The sequence below is a fragment of the Limulus polyphemus genome, unplaced genomic scaffold (genome assembly GCF_000517525.1).
Source record: "Limulus polyphemus unplaced genomic scaffold, Limulus_polyphemus-2.1.2 Scaffold4336, whole genome shotgun sequence".
NCBI lineage: Eukaryota > Metazoa > Arthropoda > Merostomata > Xiphosura > Limulidae > Limulus > Limulus polyphemus.
Window position 1 is genome coordinate 46,888 of NW_013669946.1, and position 24,264 is coordinate 71,151.

Here is a 24,264-nt window from a genome sequence, read left to right on the forward strand (position 1 = left end):
GAACATACACTTACTTGTATGTTGTACTCTAGGTCTTGTATTTGATCTACAGATGAATGATGGAATAGTGTAATTTACTTCAGTCTCACTGTATTTCAGTGGGCAGCTTTTAAAATTTAAAACTGCGAGCGTAATACACACAAATAACGTAACACTGTGTTGTATTTACTTAACTTAGGGCAGTTGCACTATATCCTAGGGGAGGGCATGATTATTAATTAATAGACATTATAGGCCATTGTGCCCCTTCACACCTGTGCCCTGGGGGTGACAGCCCCCTTGCCCCCCCCCTCTTGCTACGCCACTGGCCAAGAATGTCATCCATTCACTGAAATTAAACTTCACATTTGGTGAAATAGTTGATAAGTGTTGGAATCAACTTGTATTATTATTTGAAAAAATATTACAGATCTAGAAGAAAAGTGGTATCAAGAAGCCTATAGTTTGTGGATATGCAGTCTTTCGATGAAAGATTTTAATTTCCTTTTAATTATATTTGTATAATTGTTCGCTATCACAGATAAGTTATTTGATAGATTGCAGGCTAACACTCACAATATTGACTATTGTGTTAATAGTGTGAGGATTTTAAAAACAAATGTGATGAATATGAAAGGATCTGGGAGAAAACAAATAAAAAACAAGTGTGGATGAGCCAGGCAAAAAAAATATATTATTGAAACACAATTTTGACATGAAAACATTTTAGAAATGTTTATTTTGTGAACTTTTTTACATACTGTTATACCAGCTAAGAGATAAATTTAAGAACATGGATCCATTGTGATTTTAGAATTTGTACATTAAAAAGATTTTTTATGATACCAAACAAGTTTTCTTGAAATTGCTTTCCAGGCTTTAAAAAAAAGCTATGACAATGTTTTTGACTTTGTTTCCTTAAGATGATAGCTTATTGATGAAGTTATTATTTACTTTAATTCTAATGACTTACAGAGAGCTTCTAGTGAAGTATATAAAGTCTGTGAACTAATCTTAGCCATTTCAACAAACAAAACCTCAAGTAGATTGAATTGTTGTGACATTAAATAGAATAAAAAACTACTTGGGTAATTAACAAGGTCAAGAGAGATTTCAAAATTTAGCAGTTATGTCAATTGAAAAAGAATGTCTCCTCAAATTAAACTAGAATTAAAGTTTTATGATGTGGTGATTGAAGATTTTGCTAAAAAAGATAGGAGAATCAAACTACATTGTAAGTAGTAAGGTAATAAATACATATGGTTTTTGTTTAAGTTAGAATGTTAAGTTTTCCATGACTGCTTCCCCTAAAAATATGTTACAAATCCCACTGGGTGAAATTGATACATTGAATGATCAGGGTGTAAGATTTGTATGGCTATATCAGGATGGTATGTCAAAGTCACACCTTTAAGTCTACAGCAACATTTACATGAATCGCTGAGAATGAACACAGTGCTCATGCCATCCTCCTCTTTGATGTATCCATTAAGTCACCTGACTGTACCCATGAAATTCTCTATACTTGGTTTGTTTAATTCTGTTTAGAAGCTAACATCCATATATACTGGAGGATATGTAGAAAGTGTCAGTATGTGATGTGTAAGATTGACCTTACCATCCTTTGTTAAAGCTTGTTATAGTAGAGTTGCAGCATCAGGCAATAGTGCACAGTCATAGCCATTAGATTGGCCATCATCAACATTGGAAGAAGTTGTTCTAAGGGATGTTGAATATGCTGTTTTTATAGATTGTGATGAACTCTCCTTATATGCTAACTAATATTTTAACAACATAAACTTTTGAAAATTAGAAACAAATATTTTATGAGATATATGACTACACAGCAACCAAGATTTTGTAAATTTCAATAGAGTTAATTTGAGCTCTTACCTTTAACAATAATTGTAAAACATGAACTAACATATTCTTCCATGTAAATATATAAGGGAGAATTGTGTTTGTATGAAATTGTTTTATTGTTGTAACACTGTGTATGATGTACCATCTGTAATGCAGAAACATACCTTATACTAGGATTCTGTAGAACAAAACTTGAACTAACATATTCTTCCATGTAAATAGATAAGGGAGAATTGTGTATGTATGAAATTGTTTTATTGTTGCAACACTGTGTATGATACCAGAAAAACAATTTATATAAGGATACACATCAATTCTTTCCACCTTTTTTTTTGTTCACACCAAGGTATACATTTTTGATAATTACTTCAAAGGTTTAGAGTACTTGAAAATGGAGTTTGATAAAAAAACAAAAACATTTTTAATGTAATAAATCTTTGTGTGCTAAAAAAATTAAATGTACTAAGAATTTTTATTATCATTTTTTTATTTTCTTATATAAATGTGATTACTTGTATTATTTTTAGACCCTGGAATTTCTTATTAAAGCATTTTCAAAATCCTATTGAATTATAAAACTAGTGCTGAAATCATCCCTTATGTATATATTGAGTTTTTTTTTTTATAAATGCTTAACTATGTGAAAAATTATTATACAAGCTTGTTGACATAATAAAATTATTGATTTACTTGGTATTACCAAAAGCATCAACATGATTATTTTATTTTATGTGTTGCTTCAAAGTACTTACATTTATTTCCAGTGACTTCATTAATCTGGTTAGTCTTTTTTTTTTTCAGTTATTCAATGGAACATTTCAAAGAATTTTAAGTAAAAGTGGGAATAGTGAGATGCTTAAAGAAAAACTATCAGCATTTTACAAAAAGGTAAAATATAATCCTTATCACTTTTCTTTTTTACAATAACTGAATAATTTGAATGAACCATTTGTAGATTGTTTGTGGAAAAATAACATTAAAATCAAATGATAATTTATTGTATTAATTAATGAAGTAGCATATAATTATAAAAATCTCAAAAAACTTTACTTTATGTCAAAGAAATTTACTGGGTCTAATTAAATAAAACTGGTTTGTAAAATCTTGAGAATACTTCCTTTCATTTTAAAATTCAAACATTTTCAGTGCTATTCAGAAAGTTCCATTCTATATATAAGTCTAGTCAGTTTCAACTTGAATGATATTCATTAACATACTTATTTTCATACTTTATTTTACTGATTGCAGTAGTCACTGTTTATCTCTATAAATTGTAAAAAACATTGCAGAAACTGACAAAAATTTATCAGTGATCTAGGACCTTACCTTCCAAAATGGTTTTAGGTCAGACTAGGCAACATTATTTTTGCTAACAATATTTTTGGTTGAAATAAATTTGTGTATAATAAATATGCTTTCCTTTCAAAAATTATAAGTCCTTTTATTTATTTGCGTTATTTGAATATGATTAACTTAACTATAATATTCAATACATAAGGATTTGACTCACTGGAATATTTTGCCATCACCTATCTTACTCTCTAAACCTAATAAGGTTTACCTGATGTATTGCCATAAAAGAAATTTTTTGTAGCTTTCAAAGATATATAATTTAGCACCAAAACATTACAAGGAATAAAAAGAACATCTAAAGAAACTATAAAAAAATATCCCTAATCAGCTGTTTGTTCTTAAGTCTTTTCAACTTCAACTACATTCCATTGTTATTCTCTGCTTAAGCTAGGTCTTGTTACTTTTTCATTAAACTATAAATTACTTCTTACATCATGTTATTCACTCTACATTAACATAAATAATTTATAATGTACCATATTCAATGATGTTTAAACATTGTCTGTAGTATTTGGAAAGCATAGTTTCATTAGTAGTAGTTTAATCACATGCTGTTAAGTCATAAAAGAGTGGGAACTGAGATGCTGTACAAATAAAATTCCCAGACAAAAAAAAAGGACAATGACATGAAAAACAAAACTTTGATAATTATATTCTCAAGGGTAGGCTTTTCACAATTGTCTTTGTTTATATGTTGCTTACTAAATGTTATTCTAAAACATACTTGCATCCATGAACATTTATAGCTATTACTCGACCTCCAGGGTTTCTGCTTTGCCCATCTAAGCATTGGTCTGATTTTTTCTCACTTGCTCCAGTCTTTTTATATCCCACTTAATTGCCCTTGGCAATATTTGGCTCATGATACTCTCCACTTACATCATTGTGCCCTCTATCCTGTATACTAGTATCCTAATTACAAAATAGTTGGGCAGAGTTTCATCAGCAGGCTGACAGCAAAAAAATGGGACCAAGTGTAAGTAATAAACTTCTTGTTTTTATATGCATATTTTTTTGTTTATTGTTATAAAAGTAACAAAAATATAAAATTTAGAAACTAGTAGGTTGAATAAGGTTAGATAATGATAAAAACTTTCTCCATGGGGTATGTTTGCTATGTGATTTACAGCTTATATTTTGAGGTTATTGGTTTTACTCCATTCACAGAGCAATAAAACAATAAAATTAAATAAAAATAAGTGTAAACTGTTATGAATCATGAGCTCTTTAGGATAAATAATAGTAATTTTCTGTTACAATCTGCAGATATTTTAGAAAGATAAATGGGTAATTTAGATTTATTTTGTATTTTTTATGATGATTACAAGATTGGTCAAATTGACTGAGTCAGTATTATGTTAGGGTAGAGAAAATATCATAAAATTGAAGTTTTACTGAAAAAAGACTTGATATTCATTTAGGAGGTCTTATAGGTTATGTAAATGAAAACCGTAAGATGAAAAAAGTATTTTTAGTCTTAACATGAAAATTACCTTGTACTCAGACTAGTCAGAGTTGCACTCTGACTCCATATATCCACAGGCAAGTCTTTAGTAAAAAATTACTTTTCTATATAAAAGACTTGTAATGTTTGCTAAAAGCTTGCCAAATTTGATGAAGATGCAATTACTATATTGAAAGTTACAGAATGGATAATTTCATGGTTACTTGATGGTTACGAAGTCAGTCAAAATGACAAAGCCTGTGTTGACTGAGTTAATATCACTTATTAGAAGCTATGGTATGAAATTATTTAGACAGTTGTTTTATGCATTCGTTTATTACTTTAATTACAATTTAGTCTTTACAGTAAATATTGAATGTCTGATCATGCATTAAGATTGTATTACACCTGTAAAAAATTTACTCAACTGCCTAAAGATGAGAACTTTGGCAGAGATCATATGAATATTGATAAACATGTATATAGCAGTATAGAATGGCTGAGGAGGCCTTATATGTGCAATAGGCTTCTGAGTGAGTCTCGGTTCATGCTATGTGAAACTTGGATTGTTGATGTGCTTTACAAATTGCAGTTAACTTTTTTGTAACTTACCTAGATAAATGGCACCAATAAATTGTTTAAATTTGCAAGTATAATTTATTGTTTTATGCAGTGAACTGTACTTACAAATGCTTACGAAATATTTAATATTTTAAGTATTACATTTTAATTTAATATTGCTAGTATCTAAAGGAGAATATTCAAGTTATTCAGAAATATTACAGAACCAGAATATTGTTGAGGAGCTTGTTTTATATCTTGTGTCATCTCATTATCAACTTAAATATCATTGTTTAGTGGGTCATTAGAAACATCATTGTGTTGAAGCTTTAAATTTACAGCAAATCTGTGTTGTAAAATTACATTTAAACTTTGTAGAGAAAGTTTGATTAGTGATATTATATTTAAACTTTGACTGTCTAGTGAGTGATAATTTTTAATCTTTGTTTTTAGGTTAATTAATTAAACATACAAGCTCTTTTAACAATAGTTGCACATGAAATTTGTATTGCAGGATTTAGTAGTTGAATGTTATGGTAAATTTAAGTAAAAAAACATTTTGAAAGGTATGGTTGAAAGTTTACACAAAATTAGATTTTATAGTTATGATATCCAGAAACTGCCCATTTGTGAAATTTTGTCCTGGTATGAAATGAACAACAAAATATTGTGCATTGTAACATACAATGATAAATGTGATGTAAGTCATCTGTTTTGTTATTTTGAATCTGTTTAAAAATTTAAATTGGGTACATTTCAGAGACAAGTACTTGCACTAATATCAAATTAATTTTCTAGTTAACAAAATTGTTAACTCAAAAACTTCTTTCGGTTGAAAATAATAGTATGACCATGAAAGATGAACCTTAAAAAGAAGCGAGTTTTATGTATTAAAACAAAAAGCACATTGATATGATTTTATTTATGTATGTATGTATAGATACTATTTGCAGAACATTTTGTATTGTTGGAATAATAATAAGCTTCAACTGTTTTTATGTGATTAAGTGTTTTAAGGGCCTGACTCTTGTTTTTTTCCACTTTTAACAGATATATGATGACCTTATGTACAAATAATTTTTCACTTATGTAATAATGTTGTTAAATTATAATGTTAAAACAGTTAAATAAATCCATTTAATTTCTTATATAGAACTTGCATTTACATTGAAAATCAGGGAAGAGACGTACAAACTATACCAGTATACACAGTGTCTACTTGACAAAACTGGTTAAGTTACAAATGTGCAAACTTCAGGCTTAAGACTTTTTTATTTGACCATCTGACATGACACCTTGTATTTTGAATGTAATTGTAAAAGTACTCTCCTGTAAGAATGACTTCTTTCTTCTAAAAATACTCAGTAAAGAGTAGTTTCTTGGTACAATTTACTAACAGATTTTATTTTCTAATAATTAGAATGAATGGGATTAATTAAGTTTTTTTTTTTTGTTTATGATGTATAAACACATACTTAAATAAAAGGACTAAATGTTACACTTTCAATATGTCTGGACAGTGATGGGTTGTACAATTTCTAGATTACTTTGTGGAGAAGCATATGTTAAGATGCATAACTGCTTCAGGGAATTTCAGGAACATTAAATCATTGAGCCATTTTTTTGCTAACCCTCACGCATTATATGCTTCTTTGTGGTATTTCCATATTGTTTCATAAATTGTCCAATCATCATTTTCCTTGTATATGCACTAACTGACTAAAGCTGATACATAAATATCCTACTTTTATTAATTGTATAATTTTGACCTCTGTGATCTAATGTGGATCAGTAAAAAGCTTTTAGTTCATTGGTTATTAGTGTTAGTGGGTTACTGGCTCAAATTCCACACAGTCTGTTTTCACTTCTCCAAAAGAACTGTTAACTTCCAATGAAATAGTTCCACATTTTTTATTAATTCTTAGGACCCAAAGTCCATCCCCCCCTGCTTATAGACAAGTGTTGTAATTACACCCTGCTAATGACTCTAAAATGACTGAGAGTTCAATCCAAGCATTAAAAAAATATTGTGTTATAGCCTGGTATTTCTTACCTTTCTACATATTTTGTAAATATTACATGTATGTATTAATAAAATATAATGTATGAGTTTAATAGCTACCTGCTCTTCACCTACTTGGGGTGATTGATGTGCTGTGTTATAATATCCTTCAATTTTATGTAGCGTACAGCCATGATTTTTTTAAACTTGCAATATAACTTCAAAATAATGGCATATTATTAAAAATAGATAGTTATTTGGTATAATAACTTGGTAATATTATTTATTTATGATACATAACATCAAAATGGCATTGCTGTGTGCAGAACTAGCTTTGTTGTTGTTGAAGACAAACCACAAACTTGTTTTTTTTTTCCTTTTTTCCTGTAGTTTACATTATTTACATTAAATTAGGTAAAATTCATTATTTGACTAGTCAAATTCTCTACCCTGATACATACAAATCTCATTCTTGTTAATTAATCAACCTTGACATCTCTGGAGCAGTCAAATCAAATATATTTTCATGAAACACTAGTTGGCTTTCTAAAACTTAGTAAGAATTCAATTTAAGTTTATTCCTTTTTCACACAATTGTAGTTGTCACTTTTTGACAACAACACTTAAATCCTCAGTAAGGCAGATAATTTTAATAACATTATTCTTTACTGGTCCGATGAGGTCTGGTATTGTAGAAAAGCCTTGTACAAAGCTGACAATATGGTGTTCAGTTACTAATATACACTTTGTACCTGAACCTGATACTTGTCCAGTAATAAATTTTGTCAGTAAGTTATATTCACTGTTATTGTCATGCGTGGTATTTTCTAGTTCATGGATTTATGTCAAAGTAATCAGTTAGGGCCTGCTAACTAGAGGCTAAAAATATTGAGCTATGGAGCATGTTTCTTCCTGAACTCAAACCACACAAAAAGAAAGAGACAGGAAACAAATGAACAGGTTACAAAATATTTATTTAATATATATATTAAAAAAAAAAAATACAAAGCACAATAAATGGGCATGTGTTTTTCATAGTTAGGTGTTGAACTGATAGATGTGTAAGAAACCTTTATTCGTTCTTGTACCAATTCACATGTAATCCTCCCTCTAAGTTAAACTACAGACAAAAAAAATATAAGAAAAATCTAAGTAGCAAAAATAACCCAAAAAAGCAACTGTAAACTAAATAAAATAAAATCCAAGTGTAGAATGGATTTTGTTACAGACAGATCCAAATCTTGAAAATCAGAATCTGCAATAATCCAAATTGAGCCTGACAATTTTCTGCTCCAGGTAAACATCAAACTTAAAAATGTTGTGAGAATTCTTACTGTTCTTGCATCCTTAAACAAATAAATCAGTAGAGACCTGTTATAGGGTTTGGTGAACACTACAAGTTTGTGAAACTCTCCTAAAAATATGAAATTCTTACAGCAAACCTGTCATTATGAAAACAAATTGATACACAAAATCAAATTTGCTTCCAGCTCGTGGCCAGCAAGTGATCCGTGTGTTTGTAGTGTTGCCATGTGCAGAGAGAGTAGCCATCTGTATATGTAACCTGATTTGTCGACAGGAAAGTAGCCGTCTCTCTAACTACATTACTAGTTATCTTTCTTGTGAAAAGCAAGGAATGGCATGATTATAGCGAGGAGAAAAAACAGGCTAGACAATGATTAAGACCCAATGTAAATCATGCTTGTTGTTTATGATACTGAAACTGTTGTATTTTATAATCTCAGCGAGTACAATATGCCAAACATTATTTTAATTCTAATTTCATACAGCTTTGTCTGACATGTTCCTATAGTAAATATACATAACAGATTAAAATTATTAATTTATTGTATAATGAAAAATGATCTTATTTCTTGTGTGTTTTTGGATTAATTTTTTCTTTTAGTATTATTTAAGACTTTAGTTGCTACTATGAGTAGTCACAATATGTTCTTGTAAAGCTGTTTATCTCAGTTGTGCATTAAACACTTCTACTAAGTATTTCTCCTGAAATACAATGAATTGAAAAGTAAAATAAACCAGTTTTTAATATTCTATTGTGTTCACAGTACTTACCTATCTTAAAGCTGAGCCAAGCAGATCTACTGGATGTGTATCAGGGTATACATTTCCTTCCATTGGACAAGTATGCTTTTTTAAAAGTTCAGTGTTTTGTCAATCTACTTGAGGCCAATTTTAGGTAAGAGTGATTTTTTTAATATGTTTTGATCAAATGAAGAAAGTCTTGAAATAATATAACAATAATTTAACTGGCTTTCCAACTAAGCTATAGATAAGATGAAAAAACTCCATTATAGCTATGAGCAACAATTTCATTTAAACACATATCAATCACTTCCTTTTAAATAGTTTTTATTACCCTCACATTTAAAAGGGTAGTTGCAAGCTTCAAATAGAGAAGAAAAGCTCTTTTTTTTATTGGTTAGAAACATGTGCATCAAAGATCAAATGGAAAATTGGGATGTTCAAATTGTATATTTAACTTTATATTATTTATAACTTGTTTGTATTCATTGGACATTGTAAAAATTATACTATTGAAGTTATAAAAACTAAAAGGAGGAGAATTGAAAATGTGTTTAAATATTTCCTTTTGAAATTAAAATATTGAAACTTAGATAATATAAAAAATTTGAATTGTAAAACAACATTTTGATGCCAAGTTTATTGACACTCATTGATAACAAAGTTATTTGCTTAAATTTTGAATGTAACTCTGTAAAACATCATGACATGCAGTCAACTGGGATTGTACACAAAGGGTTAATAACAGTCAGTTATAGCAGCTTTACTTAGTTATAGACAGGATTTATGCAGTGTCTTGCAATAAATTTACTTAAATATTACCTTCACATCAGATAAACTTACCTTTGAAATACTGAAAGCCTTTCCTTGTTGACTTTGGACTCATGCTGTAAACAAAGCATGATGAAAAATTTCCAAATATTCTTTATGTATTGCAGAGCACGTGTCACTTGCTCATAATTCTCGAGTCTCCTACCTTCCACATGATTTATTGTGCAAGCATCGGGATCTTAAATTAACTTTGATTTCCACTACAGTTTAGATTTTCTTGTTGACAGTTGCACTGTTAACTTTGGTATAACATTCTTTCCGATACAACTATATCTGCCATTATCAAAATTTTTGTAGTGTAGTTGGAGGCGTTAATTAAGCAATTTTCCTGTAGTATGCAGGGTAATCTTATGGCCGTGCCAGCCCTTATTGTTCAGTGTACTTGTGCTGTTATGTACTGGTATTCCTAGTAGGTATCACAATCATGTGGATGCTTATTTTGTATAACAGTTAACATTTTATTTTGTTTTTGGTGAAGATCAATCTTTTACTCAGACCTAATTGCCTCCAGAATCTTCAGAGTTGAATTTGTTTGTGTGCCTTACTCCTGATCACACTTCTGCTAGTCTCATTTCTTTTTCTCTCAGATATTTAATATTTTCAATATTGAACCTATTTTCTTTTGGTGTTATTTCTATTACTATGTGATTGTTATATTCCTTTGACACTTTTGTGTGTATTCAGCATTGTTACATTTTTTAATAACCTGATCTCCATATATTTATGTTTGTTAAAAAAAAAGAAATTCTGCTTCATTTTTGTCTTTGCAAGGCATTCCACTTGTTTTCCATTAAGAGGAAGCTTGCTAGCAGGAGTTGATTAGGATTTTAGCATTTTGTTTTGCTTCTCGTTGTCATTCCCTTCCAGAGTCCCATGTCTAATGCTCTTTGATGCGTGTTTCATCTACTCATACTTTTCATGTTGCCCAGTATTTACGTAAGCAAAGTGGGTCTTTATGATTCATTCATTGACTGTATTGTAAATGACTTCTTCATCTGGGCTTTTTGGGATCATCTCAGGTTTTTATTCACCCTAGAACCCTTGGCTTTGTGTGCCATGGATTCATCAGATTCTTTAATTTAATGTTCTGTTCATCATTCTATTTTAACTCTTCCAGTTTCTATTCCATTTTATATCTGGAAGTTTCAAAATGTTTCCACAAGGGGATATTAATGTTTAACTTCATGTTACCTTAGAGTTTTTACTCTCATCTCTTTGTGGTGCCAAAAGCAACAGGAGATTTAAGACTGGTCTTCAATTTCCTGCCTCACTTGTTATCTGGATATTTGTACTTTGTATTTGTAACCCATGAGAATCTTTAATATAATATGAAAATTCCTTTGTAAAAGTTTTTGGATGATGAAGGGGGAATTTAAAAGATTTACTTACATGTCTCAGTTCCCCCATTGAAGCAGTCTATCAGTCTATGGTCTTTCTTTTTTGGTCTGACTTCATTGTCCTATTTCTTCACACATGTAGTCAAACCAACAGCTGGTTTTTCATACATTCAGTGTCTATTGTTCTGGATGATTGGAAGATTGCAGCTTAGTGGTTGCCTAAGGCTAAATTGACTTTTCAGTTTGCCTCTTCTTTGAGATGGATTGTTCATGAGTCCAAGTCTTGGTTTGTGCTTACTCAGTATTTCATTCATCTGACATTTTTTATTAATACTTTCCCAGGAACTTTTATCCATCTCCTTTGGCTTTCCAATCCATGAAATTATGGATACCCATACTTCTCTATCTGCCAAACACACCCTCTCTGGTATGGGAAGTATGGCTTCTTTTTATGAGGCAATTCCAACAGATTGTCTACAGGAATTTTCTCCTACTATTCTTGATTACCTTCAAATGTGGCATATTTGTGAGTTTTATGGTGTCAGTTCCCCTTTTCTTCCATCAGGTGGATCTAGATCTTTCACCATTACCTTTTTCTTTTGGGGCTGAGATGATGTGTTGGAGGACTGTCATCTCTTCAGTCTGTACCATTCTCCAATATCTTATTCTCATATCATGCTGTTGGAACTTTGGATTGTTCAACATGAATGTCAATAGTTACATCACCTTTGTTACACCACAGCTGTGTTTTTGTCATACAGATTATTTAACTATAGTGGCATATATAAACATGCATGTGAGACTCACAGCCTTTGCTGCAGTTTCTCTACTTCTTTGGCTCTTTCATGTTATCATGTCTTTCTGTGAGCTGATATTTTGTTGGTTCCACATCATCTGGTGCTTTATTAGTTTCCATTTCTGGGTCCAATTTCTCTAGTAATGTGGATGCTTTGAGCCTATCTCTGAAGATTTTTTTTTCTTTGTGCTTACCCTCTTTTTTGTCATCTTTCTCAGGTATTAGCTGAGACCAGTTGGTTCTGTTGTCTAGTTCTTCTTATGCCCATGCTGTCCTGCTCCACTATGGTTTACTCTTGTTTGTCTCAGGGGTATCCTATTCCTTTTAATATTTTGATACATCTTCTACAATGACATTTGCTTTATACAGCTTCATGGCTGGTTTTTATGCAGTCCTTTGTTGGTAAAGCTGGCTTCTCATTTTTGGTAGCACAAATGTTGTTACATTTTTGCAATTTTCCTCCTTGGCAGTATACCAATCTCATTGGTCTATCTTTAAGGTTGGGTGCCTGCAGAATTCACTTCTCAACAGCTTGCCTCATTTTATTTCATGTACTTCTTTCATGATCAGGGCTTGTCTTCTTCTATTTACATGCTACAGACAAGCACTCTTAGCCATTTTCAATTTCCACTGAAGTCCTGTGCTTCTGTTTGCTGCAATTCTTTAAATTTCTTTTCCAAACTGTTTGATTACATCTTCCATGAATACCTAGGAATTTTCTTAAGCTTAGTTCTAGTCTCTGCTTGCTTGGTTTTTCCTTTTGAATTATTTCTATTTGTTTATTGTACCATCTTTCCTTGAATACATATTTTAATTTGTTACTCACTTCCAGGAGGAGGTGATCAAAAATTTTTTCATTTTTGCATACTATTTGAATTTTCTTTTTCTATTAGGAAGGCTCTGTACTTCTTTCTTGATAGAGGCTTTTTTTACTAAGGTTTGAGCTGCGAGAGATTATCAGTGCTGTTTTTATCTCCTATTGTGTTATCTTCCCTCACTGATCCTGATTCTCCTTCTGAAGAACATTTCTATGTATAGTCAGAGTTATTTGTTACTGTTGTGATATCTCAAGGATTTATGGCAAAGCAGAGAAGTTCGGGTCTGCTAATAGGTTTGCAGATTTCATTTGTGGGTGAGTTTCCTGGTGGGTTTGGTTGTTTGGCCACAAAGAATGAGACAAGACACACAGATTCACACAAGGAACCAATCTTTAATTGAGATCTTTACATTTTTACAAAAACAACAATGCACTATTATACAAGGCAAGTGATTGTATTTTTGTATGTGTATCTACAAAAAAGAAAGGGTGTGTGACTAGCAACACCAACCAAGTTAAATCTCCCCTTTTACCTTACTAATTAACAATAATAGCGTGTACTTTAAAGAAAAAACCTATGCTTCAACACCCTGTGAGGCAAATTATACACTATCCACTCACTGGCAAACTTAAACAGATGCTTAACTAAATTATAGGCGAGACTAAAATAATTCATGCACAAAGGAAAAAACGAAAGTTAGCTTGAAAGTTACAAGAGAACTACAGGAGCTCTTGTGAAGTAGAACTACACAAAAATACACAAATTTGTTACTGGCAATCGAAAGTGAGAACTTTAAGAGTTGTCCTGTAGAAGTGACATTTACTAAACACTACAAAATTATGGTTTAAATCTAAAATTAATCTAACTCTGTTATTCTACTAACAATCTCTTTTAACATTTATGCCAGTAAGATTGAGTTGTAATCTTAGTAAGCTCTGCATGAAATCTATGTAGATTCTGCTTCAATTCAAGATAATCTGTATGTTAATCTATGCAAAATTCTGCTGTCTTAGGCCCCAACACTATTTTAAATATTACAATAAACCTTCAAGTTTCTGATACAAGAAAACTGTGATTGGTGCCTGTTAGATCAGTTGGTTATTGGTCAACAGCAGTGAAGATAATAGGCGAGTACACCCAATTCACCAACAAGAATACCTCAGCATGCTTTTTTAAAAAGCATACCATAAGAAGATACCTAATGTACAGTTGATCCAATTAGACCTTGGAAAAATTTAAGGTTAGAAATGTTCTTAAGCTGGTCCATATTCCAACCTTGGGAATTATAGAGAAATAGAAAAGAAAGTTAGTTAACTTTAAACTAAAAGGTGTGGAAAATGTATTACAGCTTGTTACTACACTATATTGCAAGAATGGAATCTTTTTTGAGGGAATCAACATCAATTGTTTGTACTTTATGATGATTCTTGTTCCATGGAGCTTGCTCCATCCACATTAATGAATTAGCTTGTGCAGCTATCCATCATGCTCACCCTGATGCTTCAACCACCTTGAGCATAGATTTAAAGTTACATCTTATTACATTTGCCATTTGGCTATATCTTTGGCCTCTTGGTTCATGTACCCTTTAGCAGACATCTTACAAACTTGTATGGGGATAAATCTGCATAATTGTTTTGCTGTTTTACTTTCATGACATCAATGTATCTTCAGTTTCAGTTTTCCAGGTTTAATTCAATCTATATCTTGTGAGTTTTGGTTTTTTCTGCTCAACACCCATTGTTAACCATTTCCAGGATATCCAGGATTGCAAATAATTGTGATTTCAAATCAAACAATATAAAACAAAAAAGGTAAAATGATTCAATACAGTTTCTTTATACATAATAAGAAACTGTATTGAATCATTTTACCTGTGAGAGTCATGCCTGGATGTATTTACATCGATTCATCCAGGCAGGACTCTCACATGGTGTTTAACCTCTGCATTTCTTTTAGGCAGCAATACCCCTGATCATAAATCTAGGGGTGTCTGAGGATGAGAAATCATTTGATTCTGTTAAAATAGTCGTGGTTTCTCATTCTATGAGACTCCTTGCATGAATATGTCCAGTCGAGACTTGCATGTCATATATACCCCAACATTTGTCCTAGAAAAATTCAATCTTTGGTACTGGAGTGCCATGAGACAGTGTTGCCTTCTGATGGATAGTGATTTATTGGCAAGTTCCTTTATGACCTCTGCATGCACATTTTTGCATGGCATTAGAAATATTGGGAAAGTGACTACCATTATCACTAGCTGTTTGGATAGGTATTATCTATGCTTTCCCATTGCACTTTCTTCATGTTATTGAGCCCATACTTTGGGACAGCTTGATTCTTTCTTCAGTTATTCCTGAGTGCCCACTAATTTGATGAGTTATGTAACTCACTGGCCATTTTTAATATGGATGAAAATGGTCTTCTGCCACTTGAGTTTGTCCTTTCTTAATACATGTCTGGGATGCTCCCCTGAGAACTTTCCACTGCTGAAGCATGATATAGTATTCCTGTTTATGCCAGTATCTATGTTCCATTGTTCACCTCACAGGCTCAATAAGTCACAAAACTGACCTTTATAGGGCATATTGGGCTAAGAGATACCCTGCTAAGAAGATTACCTTTATGAGTGCCCTTTAGGTCCATGCTTTTTATAAGGCTGGTTTGATCCACTCATTCTTCCTCAAGTCCAGTTCTTCAAGTTATTTTTCTGGTTATAGATTCTACTTTAATTCTACCTGCTACATATTACTTGTAGCCTAGATTATTCCTGCCCTGTAGCTTGTAGTTTTATATTTTTGTTTCTTTCATGCTCATCAGTTTCTACTTCCTTCACAGTGTTGGTTTTCTTGTTTTCAGTATTTTAGAGGTAAGTCTACCTGATTTAAATTTTACATTTCTAAAATTAAAATGAATTTCAAACAGGCACTTACCTCAGAAATGCATGTCCTCCCATCTTCTCACCACTAAGTATTAATATCGACTGCAACTTTCAATAATAATCTAAATTCCGAAACACACTTATCTCCTTTCACACTTTAGCTTTAGTTTGTCTCCTCTGCCCATCTAAGCATTGGTGTGAATCTTACCCCGGTTGCTCCAGCCCTTATACCCCACTATATTGTACATAGCAATTTAAATCTTGTGGTACACTCCTCCAATGTCAAAACGGCCCCTATACTAGATCCGTATGTAAACTTTCCTTTAGTACTTCCTATTCACTTTTCCCAATGGCAAAACGTTACAACGAATGGGTTTGCGGGCTTGCTGCAGGATTCTCTTATGTGTTGTATAACTTTAGTTATATCTACACTTTAAGCTTTTTTTTTTTGCCTGTCTTATTGGGTTTTGAGTTTATTATCTATTTTCCAAAAAGTAAAATGTAATAAAATTAACGTCTATGACAAGGAGTTTCCTAGTGCTCCTGATCTGCCACCTCTGGGGTCTGATGTTGTCTGAGTGTTGGGGAGAGGCCCCCTTTCAGTGTAGGATGTCAAATCTCTCATGCACACCTAGTACATCAAGTTTGTAATGTCTCGGGCATTTCTCCTGTGGCTTACAACTTTTCTCCTTTTTTGTTGGGGGATGATTATTTGGCTGTTTACCTAGTCTTTCCACTATTGCCAGACATTGCTGTGCATGCTTAGAGATTTGTTGATCAATTGAGAGAGGGTGCTGTCATGCCTTGCCCTCCTTGTATATCACATTAGCATGCCTTAGCTTTCCATTGCTTGGAGGATCCATACTTAGATTCTTGGAAGTTAAATCCTCTTCTCCCTATCTGGGATTCTAGCCTGATGGCACTGTTTGTTTTAACCTTACGCAGTTTCCCATATTCATCTGTCCCTTACAACAGTTTTGCATTTATCTTCTTTACAACTGTTGTCTGAGGCCTATCACAGGTCTCCTGCTCAATTTTCAGAGAATCTTTGTCATTTATTGACTTCTACTTTGGTACAGTTATCAGCTTCTGCTCTTTCTTTGGTCTCTCGTTTGGTTTGTTGCTGAGATTTTGGGAAAGAGATGCCTTGTTTGAGGGCACTTGACATCCTTCTTTGGCCCTTAAAGATCTCAGAGAAGCTTCTATTCTCAGACAATCGATTTTTGAAGGTATTCCAGATTCCATGGAATCTTGGGTGGATGTGGCCCATCACCACTCTTCCCTTTCAACACTGGCCTCTCACCTTTCCTGGTATTCTACCAGGCAGTTTCCTGCATCTTCTGTTCGGGTTTCCAGATCTCCATCATCAGCTCCATGTTCTATCGGAACACAAAAGATATTCAACAATTATCAACAAGTATCCTCCACTTTTGGTGTGCCAACAACTGCATCAGTGACTACCCTATGGGGTCCAGTCCTGTGGGGCTTGACTCCGGCAGTTTGCTACTGATCAGTTGGTCATTCAGGTTCTTGCGAGTGGATTGGGCCTTCATTTCACGTCTCCCCCTCCATTGTCTATCATATTAGTTGTCTTTCCCCTCCCCAAGGATTGTCTTATATCGAGTTGTTGAGCAAAAGCTATCCAGAATTTCCTGCACAAAGAAGCCACCGATTGCACCGGCTCCTCTCTCGAGGTTTTTATTTCCGTTTGTTTGTAGTACCGACGAAGATGGGTGATTGATGACCTGTCATCAACTTTAATCATCTCAGTCATTTCCTTCAGCCTCCTCAATTTACTGTGGAGTCATTTCTTTCCCTCTGGTGGCAATTTGCACCTGCTCTATGGATGAAAAAGTTTGATGTCGCAATGTCTATCTTCATATTCTGATCATGTGTCATTATCTCTATTTTGTGCATGAGAGACATGTTTTTCAGTTTCACATTCTACATTTTGGCCTCGCATCAGCCCCACATGTCTTTTGCCAGATAGTCAGATCCTTTTCACATCATCTTCACTCATTGGGCATTCACATTCCATTCCCCATTATATGGACGACTGGCTTCTTCTCGTTCCTTCCCACTACTTAGCAGATCTTCACATTCAAGCTCTTCTGTCTGAAGCTGCAAGAGCTAAGTTTATCATGAAAAGGAGATGTCTATTCTTACTCCCACACAGTACCTCATCCATTTAGGGGTATTTTTCAATTCACATCTCTGTTGGGCCCAGCCTTCTCCTCTATGCCTTCAGGCCTTAGAAAATACCATTATTCTAATACAGTCATCTCCTTCTCCACCGGTGCATGTGGTTCTATCTCTTTTAGGGATGTGGGCATCCTTGGAATCACTCATTCCTTTAGGTAGGGCCCAAATGCATTCCATTCAGTTGTTGTTATAAGACCAATGGAACGTTTGCATGGATTCACTAGATCGTCTGGTGACTCGATCTTGGCTGGTGGTTGAATAGGGACAACAGAACAATAGGTGTCCCTAACCCACCCCCGAGTCCAGAGGTACATCTTTTCGTGGATGCATCTCTCCAGGGTTGGGGAACTTGTGTAGGAGAGATGAAATTCAAGAGCCTCTTGACAGAGGAGGAATCTCCTCTCCACATCAGTATTTTAGTTTCTAGTAGTTCAATGAGCTATGTCTCGAATATTTGTGAGAGAAGATGGTAATGCTTCACTCAGACAGTTCCATTGTTGTCTCTTATGTCTCGAATATTTGTGAGGGTACGTAGTAATGCTTCACTCAGTCAATTCCATTGTTGTTTCTTATGTCTCCAAGCAAGAGGGCACTCACTCCAGGCCTGCCAATACTGCCAAATTACCAATCAAGACCAAATACAAAGCAGTTCTCATGCCCTAGTCCCTACACCTTGGATCTTGATTTGGGTCCACAGCACTATATTCCAATTACAAGATGTGGGACTTCATCTGCCTGGTTTGTAAGCCAATCAAAATTAAGATCATTCATGAAATGAATTTGTGGTATATTCATAGAATAATTAATCGTAAAAATTGGTTAGATTAACAACTTCTTATATATATAGAAAAGCCAGTGCATTTTGGTAACTTTACATTCCAACAATGGCTATTATTGTTGTTAGTCTATATACTGAAAGTATAAAATAGAATGTATAGACAACAAAACTGGAAAAATATTTGTTGATTTCTTAACTTAGAGTTAATATTGAATCAATATTTTTACTTTCATGATAAATTTTATGCATTTGGCTCTAGGCTGGGTGATCCCGACATTTTTACTTTAGGTTTATTATACCTACACTCACTACACTTGTAAGGTTTTATGGCACCTACCCCCCTCATGGCCCACTTGCACCCCTGTCACTAAAATCATAATGGGCAGACAGTAATTGAACTATTCTCTCTGGATAAGTGCATTTTGGCTTTTATGACTCCTCCTATTTAGAGAAAGCAAGCATGACATGACACATGCTGGTTTTGTATAGGTTAGATGCCTTTTTTTACCAGAATAGAACACATTCTAGCTCAACATTATTAGATATAACAATGGCTACTTAGAAAGATGTGAACAATCTTTCTGAAATATGTGACAGTGACAAAATTGTCCACTTATAAAAGTGTATGTATCATATCTGTGTGTGTGTGTATACAGGCCCGTACTCAGAATGTTTGAAAGGAGGGGGGTTTCTAATTTATTAGATCAATCTAACATTTTTATTTCTCACATAAAAATGCAATGCATTGGTGTAAAAGCTTAATTACCTTAATTTTGTTTTGATTTGTTAGTATCAATGAAGCTTGTTTTGTTTTCTAAGTCACAAAACTGTTGCTCTGTGATTTCACATGTATGTATTGGTTGGACTCGGTTTTCAAACAATGATGCTGAGCTCGAGTGTAACACAGTAGAACAGCATACTCTTTATTGTATATCTGCCTGTCACGTAGGAGATTGGAGAAAAAATTTTCTTTGTTTATTAATTTTGTCATTATTCATTATTCAATGTCCAATTGAAAGTACATATGTGTAAAAAGAGGTATGTTTATATTTCTGTGTATAGTTTTCCACTCTATCTATAATTTTTCTGTGAAAGTCTCTTATAAAAAAAATTAGCACAGTTATAAGCCATTTAATTAAAGTTATTTTTAGTATTTATCACTAAAAACCTTCCTAAAGAAATATGATTTAATTTATGTTTTAATTCAAACACAGTTCTAATTGAAAACATGTACAGGCAATTTAAGTTAGCCATTTTGATTTGTTGGTATAAAGATATTTATGTTGGTCTTACTACCATTTAACAATAATAATCTCTTGCAGCCATATCAAGTACACTGCTTTCCTGTATAATGACCAACTAGTCTGGTAAGTTAATTTGTTACTGTCACAAACCATCCTTTATTACTTAGGTCACATAAAGTATTAAATAACTTAGAAACATTAATTGCACTTATTACTAACCTTGAATTAAAATAAATTTTAGCAGTCTTATATAGCTATAAAAAACTACACATATACTTGTATTATATAGTCTTAAAATAATTTAGGATTTGATTGCTGTAAACAGTTTGGGTAATCATTTCTTTGCTATTGGCCACTGGTTAGGAATGTATCTAGCTTTGTATTTGATATTTATGTGAGATATAACATTTGAATATAATTTAAGATAATAAGCAAAATCAAACAGAATATATAAAGTTAAGAAATCTTGCTAGTGGTATGAATTAGGTAATAATAAGTGTTAATGATGTTCTGATATGTTGATCCTTTATTATAAATTAAATAAATATATTACTCCTAAGTACTTTTAATATTAGATTAATTGCCAAACTTGTTTTATTAAGTTTTAGCTTCAATCCATTGATCAGTAAGACTTGTAATGTGTAAGTTGAAAAATCCCAACTCCTGAAAAAAGTCAATGAAGATCGTGTCCTGCTTTTTATATCAGAATCTGTATTAGGGTGCATCGAAAATATAAATTTGTTATATCATTATCGGCAGGGTATGCGAATGGTGCCTTTTTATAGTAGTAATTATGTGGGTAAGTTTCAGGCATATAAAATTATATCTTTTTACTGCCGCGAGGGGGTTATTTTCCTGAAAATATCCATAATCAAAGTATATGAAAAATCAATGTACCATAACTTTGGATATGCAACATTTAGCTAATTCAGGAGTTTTATATCCTAAATTACCCAGAACTCACCGTGAGGAGGTAGTCCACCCTTCCACTGGGCAATAGGATTACTGGATTATGTATTGTTTCTTAGTATTAAATGTTCTCATGATTTTCTGAGATTGAAGTTGTGCTTTAATGAATCCCTTTCTTCTGTGATAACCACAAACAGCTGCTGAATCTTCTGCTACTATTTTAACATGCCTTTCAACTGCTTGTGTGTGACGCAGCATGCTGAACTTGAAAACTGGTGTGTCATCTTGATTGATGAAAGACACCACCTGTTTATTGCTTATATTTTTTGTAAGTGGTGGCTCTACACTCAGTCTACATTATTAGATTAGTGTAATGTTAAGCTTCCATATTAATATGTAGAACCATAAACTGTCTAGTGCTAGAATTTGAGGTAGATTGAGCAGCTAATATTTTATGAAGAGCAAGTTGTCTGATAGCCTTAGAATCATCTCCAAGCATTGCGAGCAGCAAATTTTCCTGATGGGCAAAATATGCATTTCTCCGGATTACTCTATCCACTACATATTTCTCTGATTCAGGAAGAAAACCTGATTTTCTTACAAATAGTAAAAGGTGCAGTGAGCCATGGCTGCATGAGGGATTTTTCTTGATATTTAACCCATCTGTTGCATACACTTCAGTTACATATCTCACTAACAAACTAAGCTTCTTGGATGGGTTAGCAGTTGTGATGTGAAGGTGCAAAATACTGTTTGCTGTTGTTAACCAGGGAGAATGGTTCATTGTACCAGGATCATGTAAAGCAAGTTCTTATGAACAATGACCTGACACTACCGCATTGCACATATCATACAAATATTTTTGACTAAGGATGGTCAATTTTTGGTAATGGCTCTGTAATTTCAACTGAAACAAAGTTTACTGAAGGCAATGATTCACAAGTCTTCAGTTTCTTTACAAGAGGACCAGAAAAAGCAGACAGTCCTAGAATTACTTTGTCAAGATGCGTAATTAAATGATGCAAGGATAACTCATTGGCATGTAAGAAACAAATTAACCAATGAACAGGTCTTCCTAAATAGCAATTAAAGAAGCTGCATAACTCCAACTTTTTCCAGTATTGATGTATGTACTGTCACAGCTTCCAGTGACTAAATGATCAGATGAAATTTTGTTATCTTCAATCCACTGAATGATAGAATTTTATATACTTCTGATGTTCCGAAAGAAGGAGAAATGTGATCCATGAAAATTGATTCATATTCACTGACCAAAGATATGTGCTGTTCCATGATTACATGTTTATACATGTTTTTGCCCATTTTTAAAGATGGCAATTTTAATTTATCTTTTCTATCATCGAAGTAGATAGATTTAATACAATTTGATTCATCAGAAGTCAGTAATTTTTCTCGTTCACGTCATATCTTGTTTTTATCAATAATTTTAGCATTGTCATTTTCTTGAATATTGCCCATATCTTCCAAAAGAGCTGAGGTAAGGGCTGCAGGAGCAGCTCTATCTAAAATACAGTACCTGTCAGCTTCTCTCAATACTGTTAAAAGCAGTGTCCTCATTTGTTTATTTATTTTAGGATTTAGTGATTTCGATGTAGAAAGTTCAATATTAGCAAAATAATCCAAACAAGTCATTGATTAACTATTTCATTTGGTGGAGAGATGATACATGTTTTTTTCAAACATTAGTTCACTTGCGGCAGTTGAAGATATAATTGAAGGAGTTTCTTTCTGCATAAGATTAATTCTTATAAGAGGCAATTATTGGACACCCTACTGATTAGCAATTACAAAATAAAATTTTTGACTAAGTAAATTCGATGCACCCTAACCTGCATGTGCACAGAAACTATGCAGTTGCTCTGTCCAAGTTTTATTTTAACATAACCTTGGTAAACCACTTTCTTGTTTTATCTGGTGATAATTCTCTTTATACTAGATGATAGGTTGAATATTCAATTTCTACAACCTTACAGTAAATACATACCCTTTCTTGAAACTTTAGGGTATTTCTGTTTATATGTATACTTTTGGTTTGAACTTGAGCACATTTTACATGAAAATCATAACTATGTGTCTATTGAACATAAAGTTTGGACTAAGTTATGCTCAGTTTAGTGGCTGTTGGTGAATGTGATTGATGACTGGTCATGGGAAGGGAAACTTGTAAGAAAAATTATTGGGGTGATAAAAACTGCCCAAGTGTGAGAATGATCATTTACAAGCACTGTTTGATATCTTCAGGATTTTTAAAGAGGAAAAAAGTATCATGAACAAAGCTTAAATACTATATGGGCTTGAAACTCACAACAAATTCTTTCAATCACACTTTTTCATTAAAGTAGAGGAACAAATAGTCATCATACCATTACTGATTACATAGATACACCATGATTTCAGTATTATTCAATAGAAAGTGTGATCCATTTATGGCAAATCTCAATAGTTTATGAAAGATAATTAGGTAATATTTCACTCTTATTTTCTCTTACTTTTATGTACATAGCTGGGTCAAAGTGTGCATATCATGCCCTTTTACATGTTACACTCAAAATTTAATTAACTTTATTATCAATCAAAATATAGTTTATAATTCAAATTCTAAAATAAGTTTCTGATAACGTACTCTCCCTCCACTCACAACATTAGCTTTTCTCATTTTGTGCTGCCCTCTATATGCGAACTTTTTTCAGATATGCATACCACAAGTTTTCATCCTCCCTCTATTGGAATCCAAAGTCCCAACATGTTTCTCATGCAAATCATCATGCGTCACCTCTCCACCTATAGGAAAGCACTATTATCACGTGACACATGTGAATCCCTCTACACGTCATTACAGAACTATCACTTCTCATTTGGCAGCTGTCGAGTTCAGACATTCTTTTTTACATTATTCAGTTACCTTCAAGTGGTTTATTTTTTTCATTTTTTTATATTTTTCTTAACATTATTTCCAACACTTCACAGTTATGTCTTTGGTCCATCAACATTCTACCATTACTAATTTGGTAACTCGTTTGTCGCAGTCGGGGCCAAACGCGGCACCAATTCCTGTCCCTCAACCTTCCCCTTCCCAACTGCTTCCTATCCCCCCCCCCCGTTGTGCCATGGTTCGACGATTTCCTTGAATATGCATGATCCACCAACAGCAGTATCAGTGGTCTGTTCAGGCCCAGTGGGGGCTTATCTATTGAAT

At 33.0% G+C, this 24,264-nt stretch overlaps 1 protein-coding gene across 1 annotated transcript in view; it reads left to right on the forward strand.

Annotated features, from left to right (window-relative positions):
* LOC106470983 (vacuolar fusion protein CCZ1 homolog) overlaps positions 1-24,264 on the forward strand; it is a gene marked incomplete at its 3' end in the record, with an annotated part of 74,023 nt that overhangs the window by 35,903 nt on the left and 13,856 nt on the right. Inside the window, exons 5-7 of the mRNA XM_013931568.1 lie at positions 2,644-2,730; positions 9,272-9,402; positions 20,217-20,261. Of these exons, the coding sequence (XP_013787022.1) occupies positions 2,644-2,730; positions 9,272-9,402; positions 20,217-20,261 (263 nt within the window). The remainder of the gene's footprint in view (positions 1-2,643; positions 2,731-9,271; positions 9,403-20,216; positions 20,262-24,264) is intronic.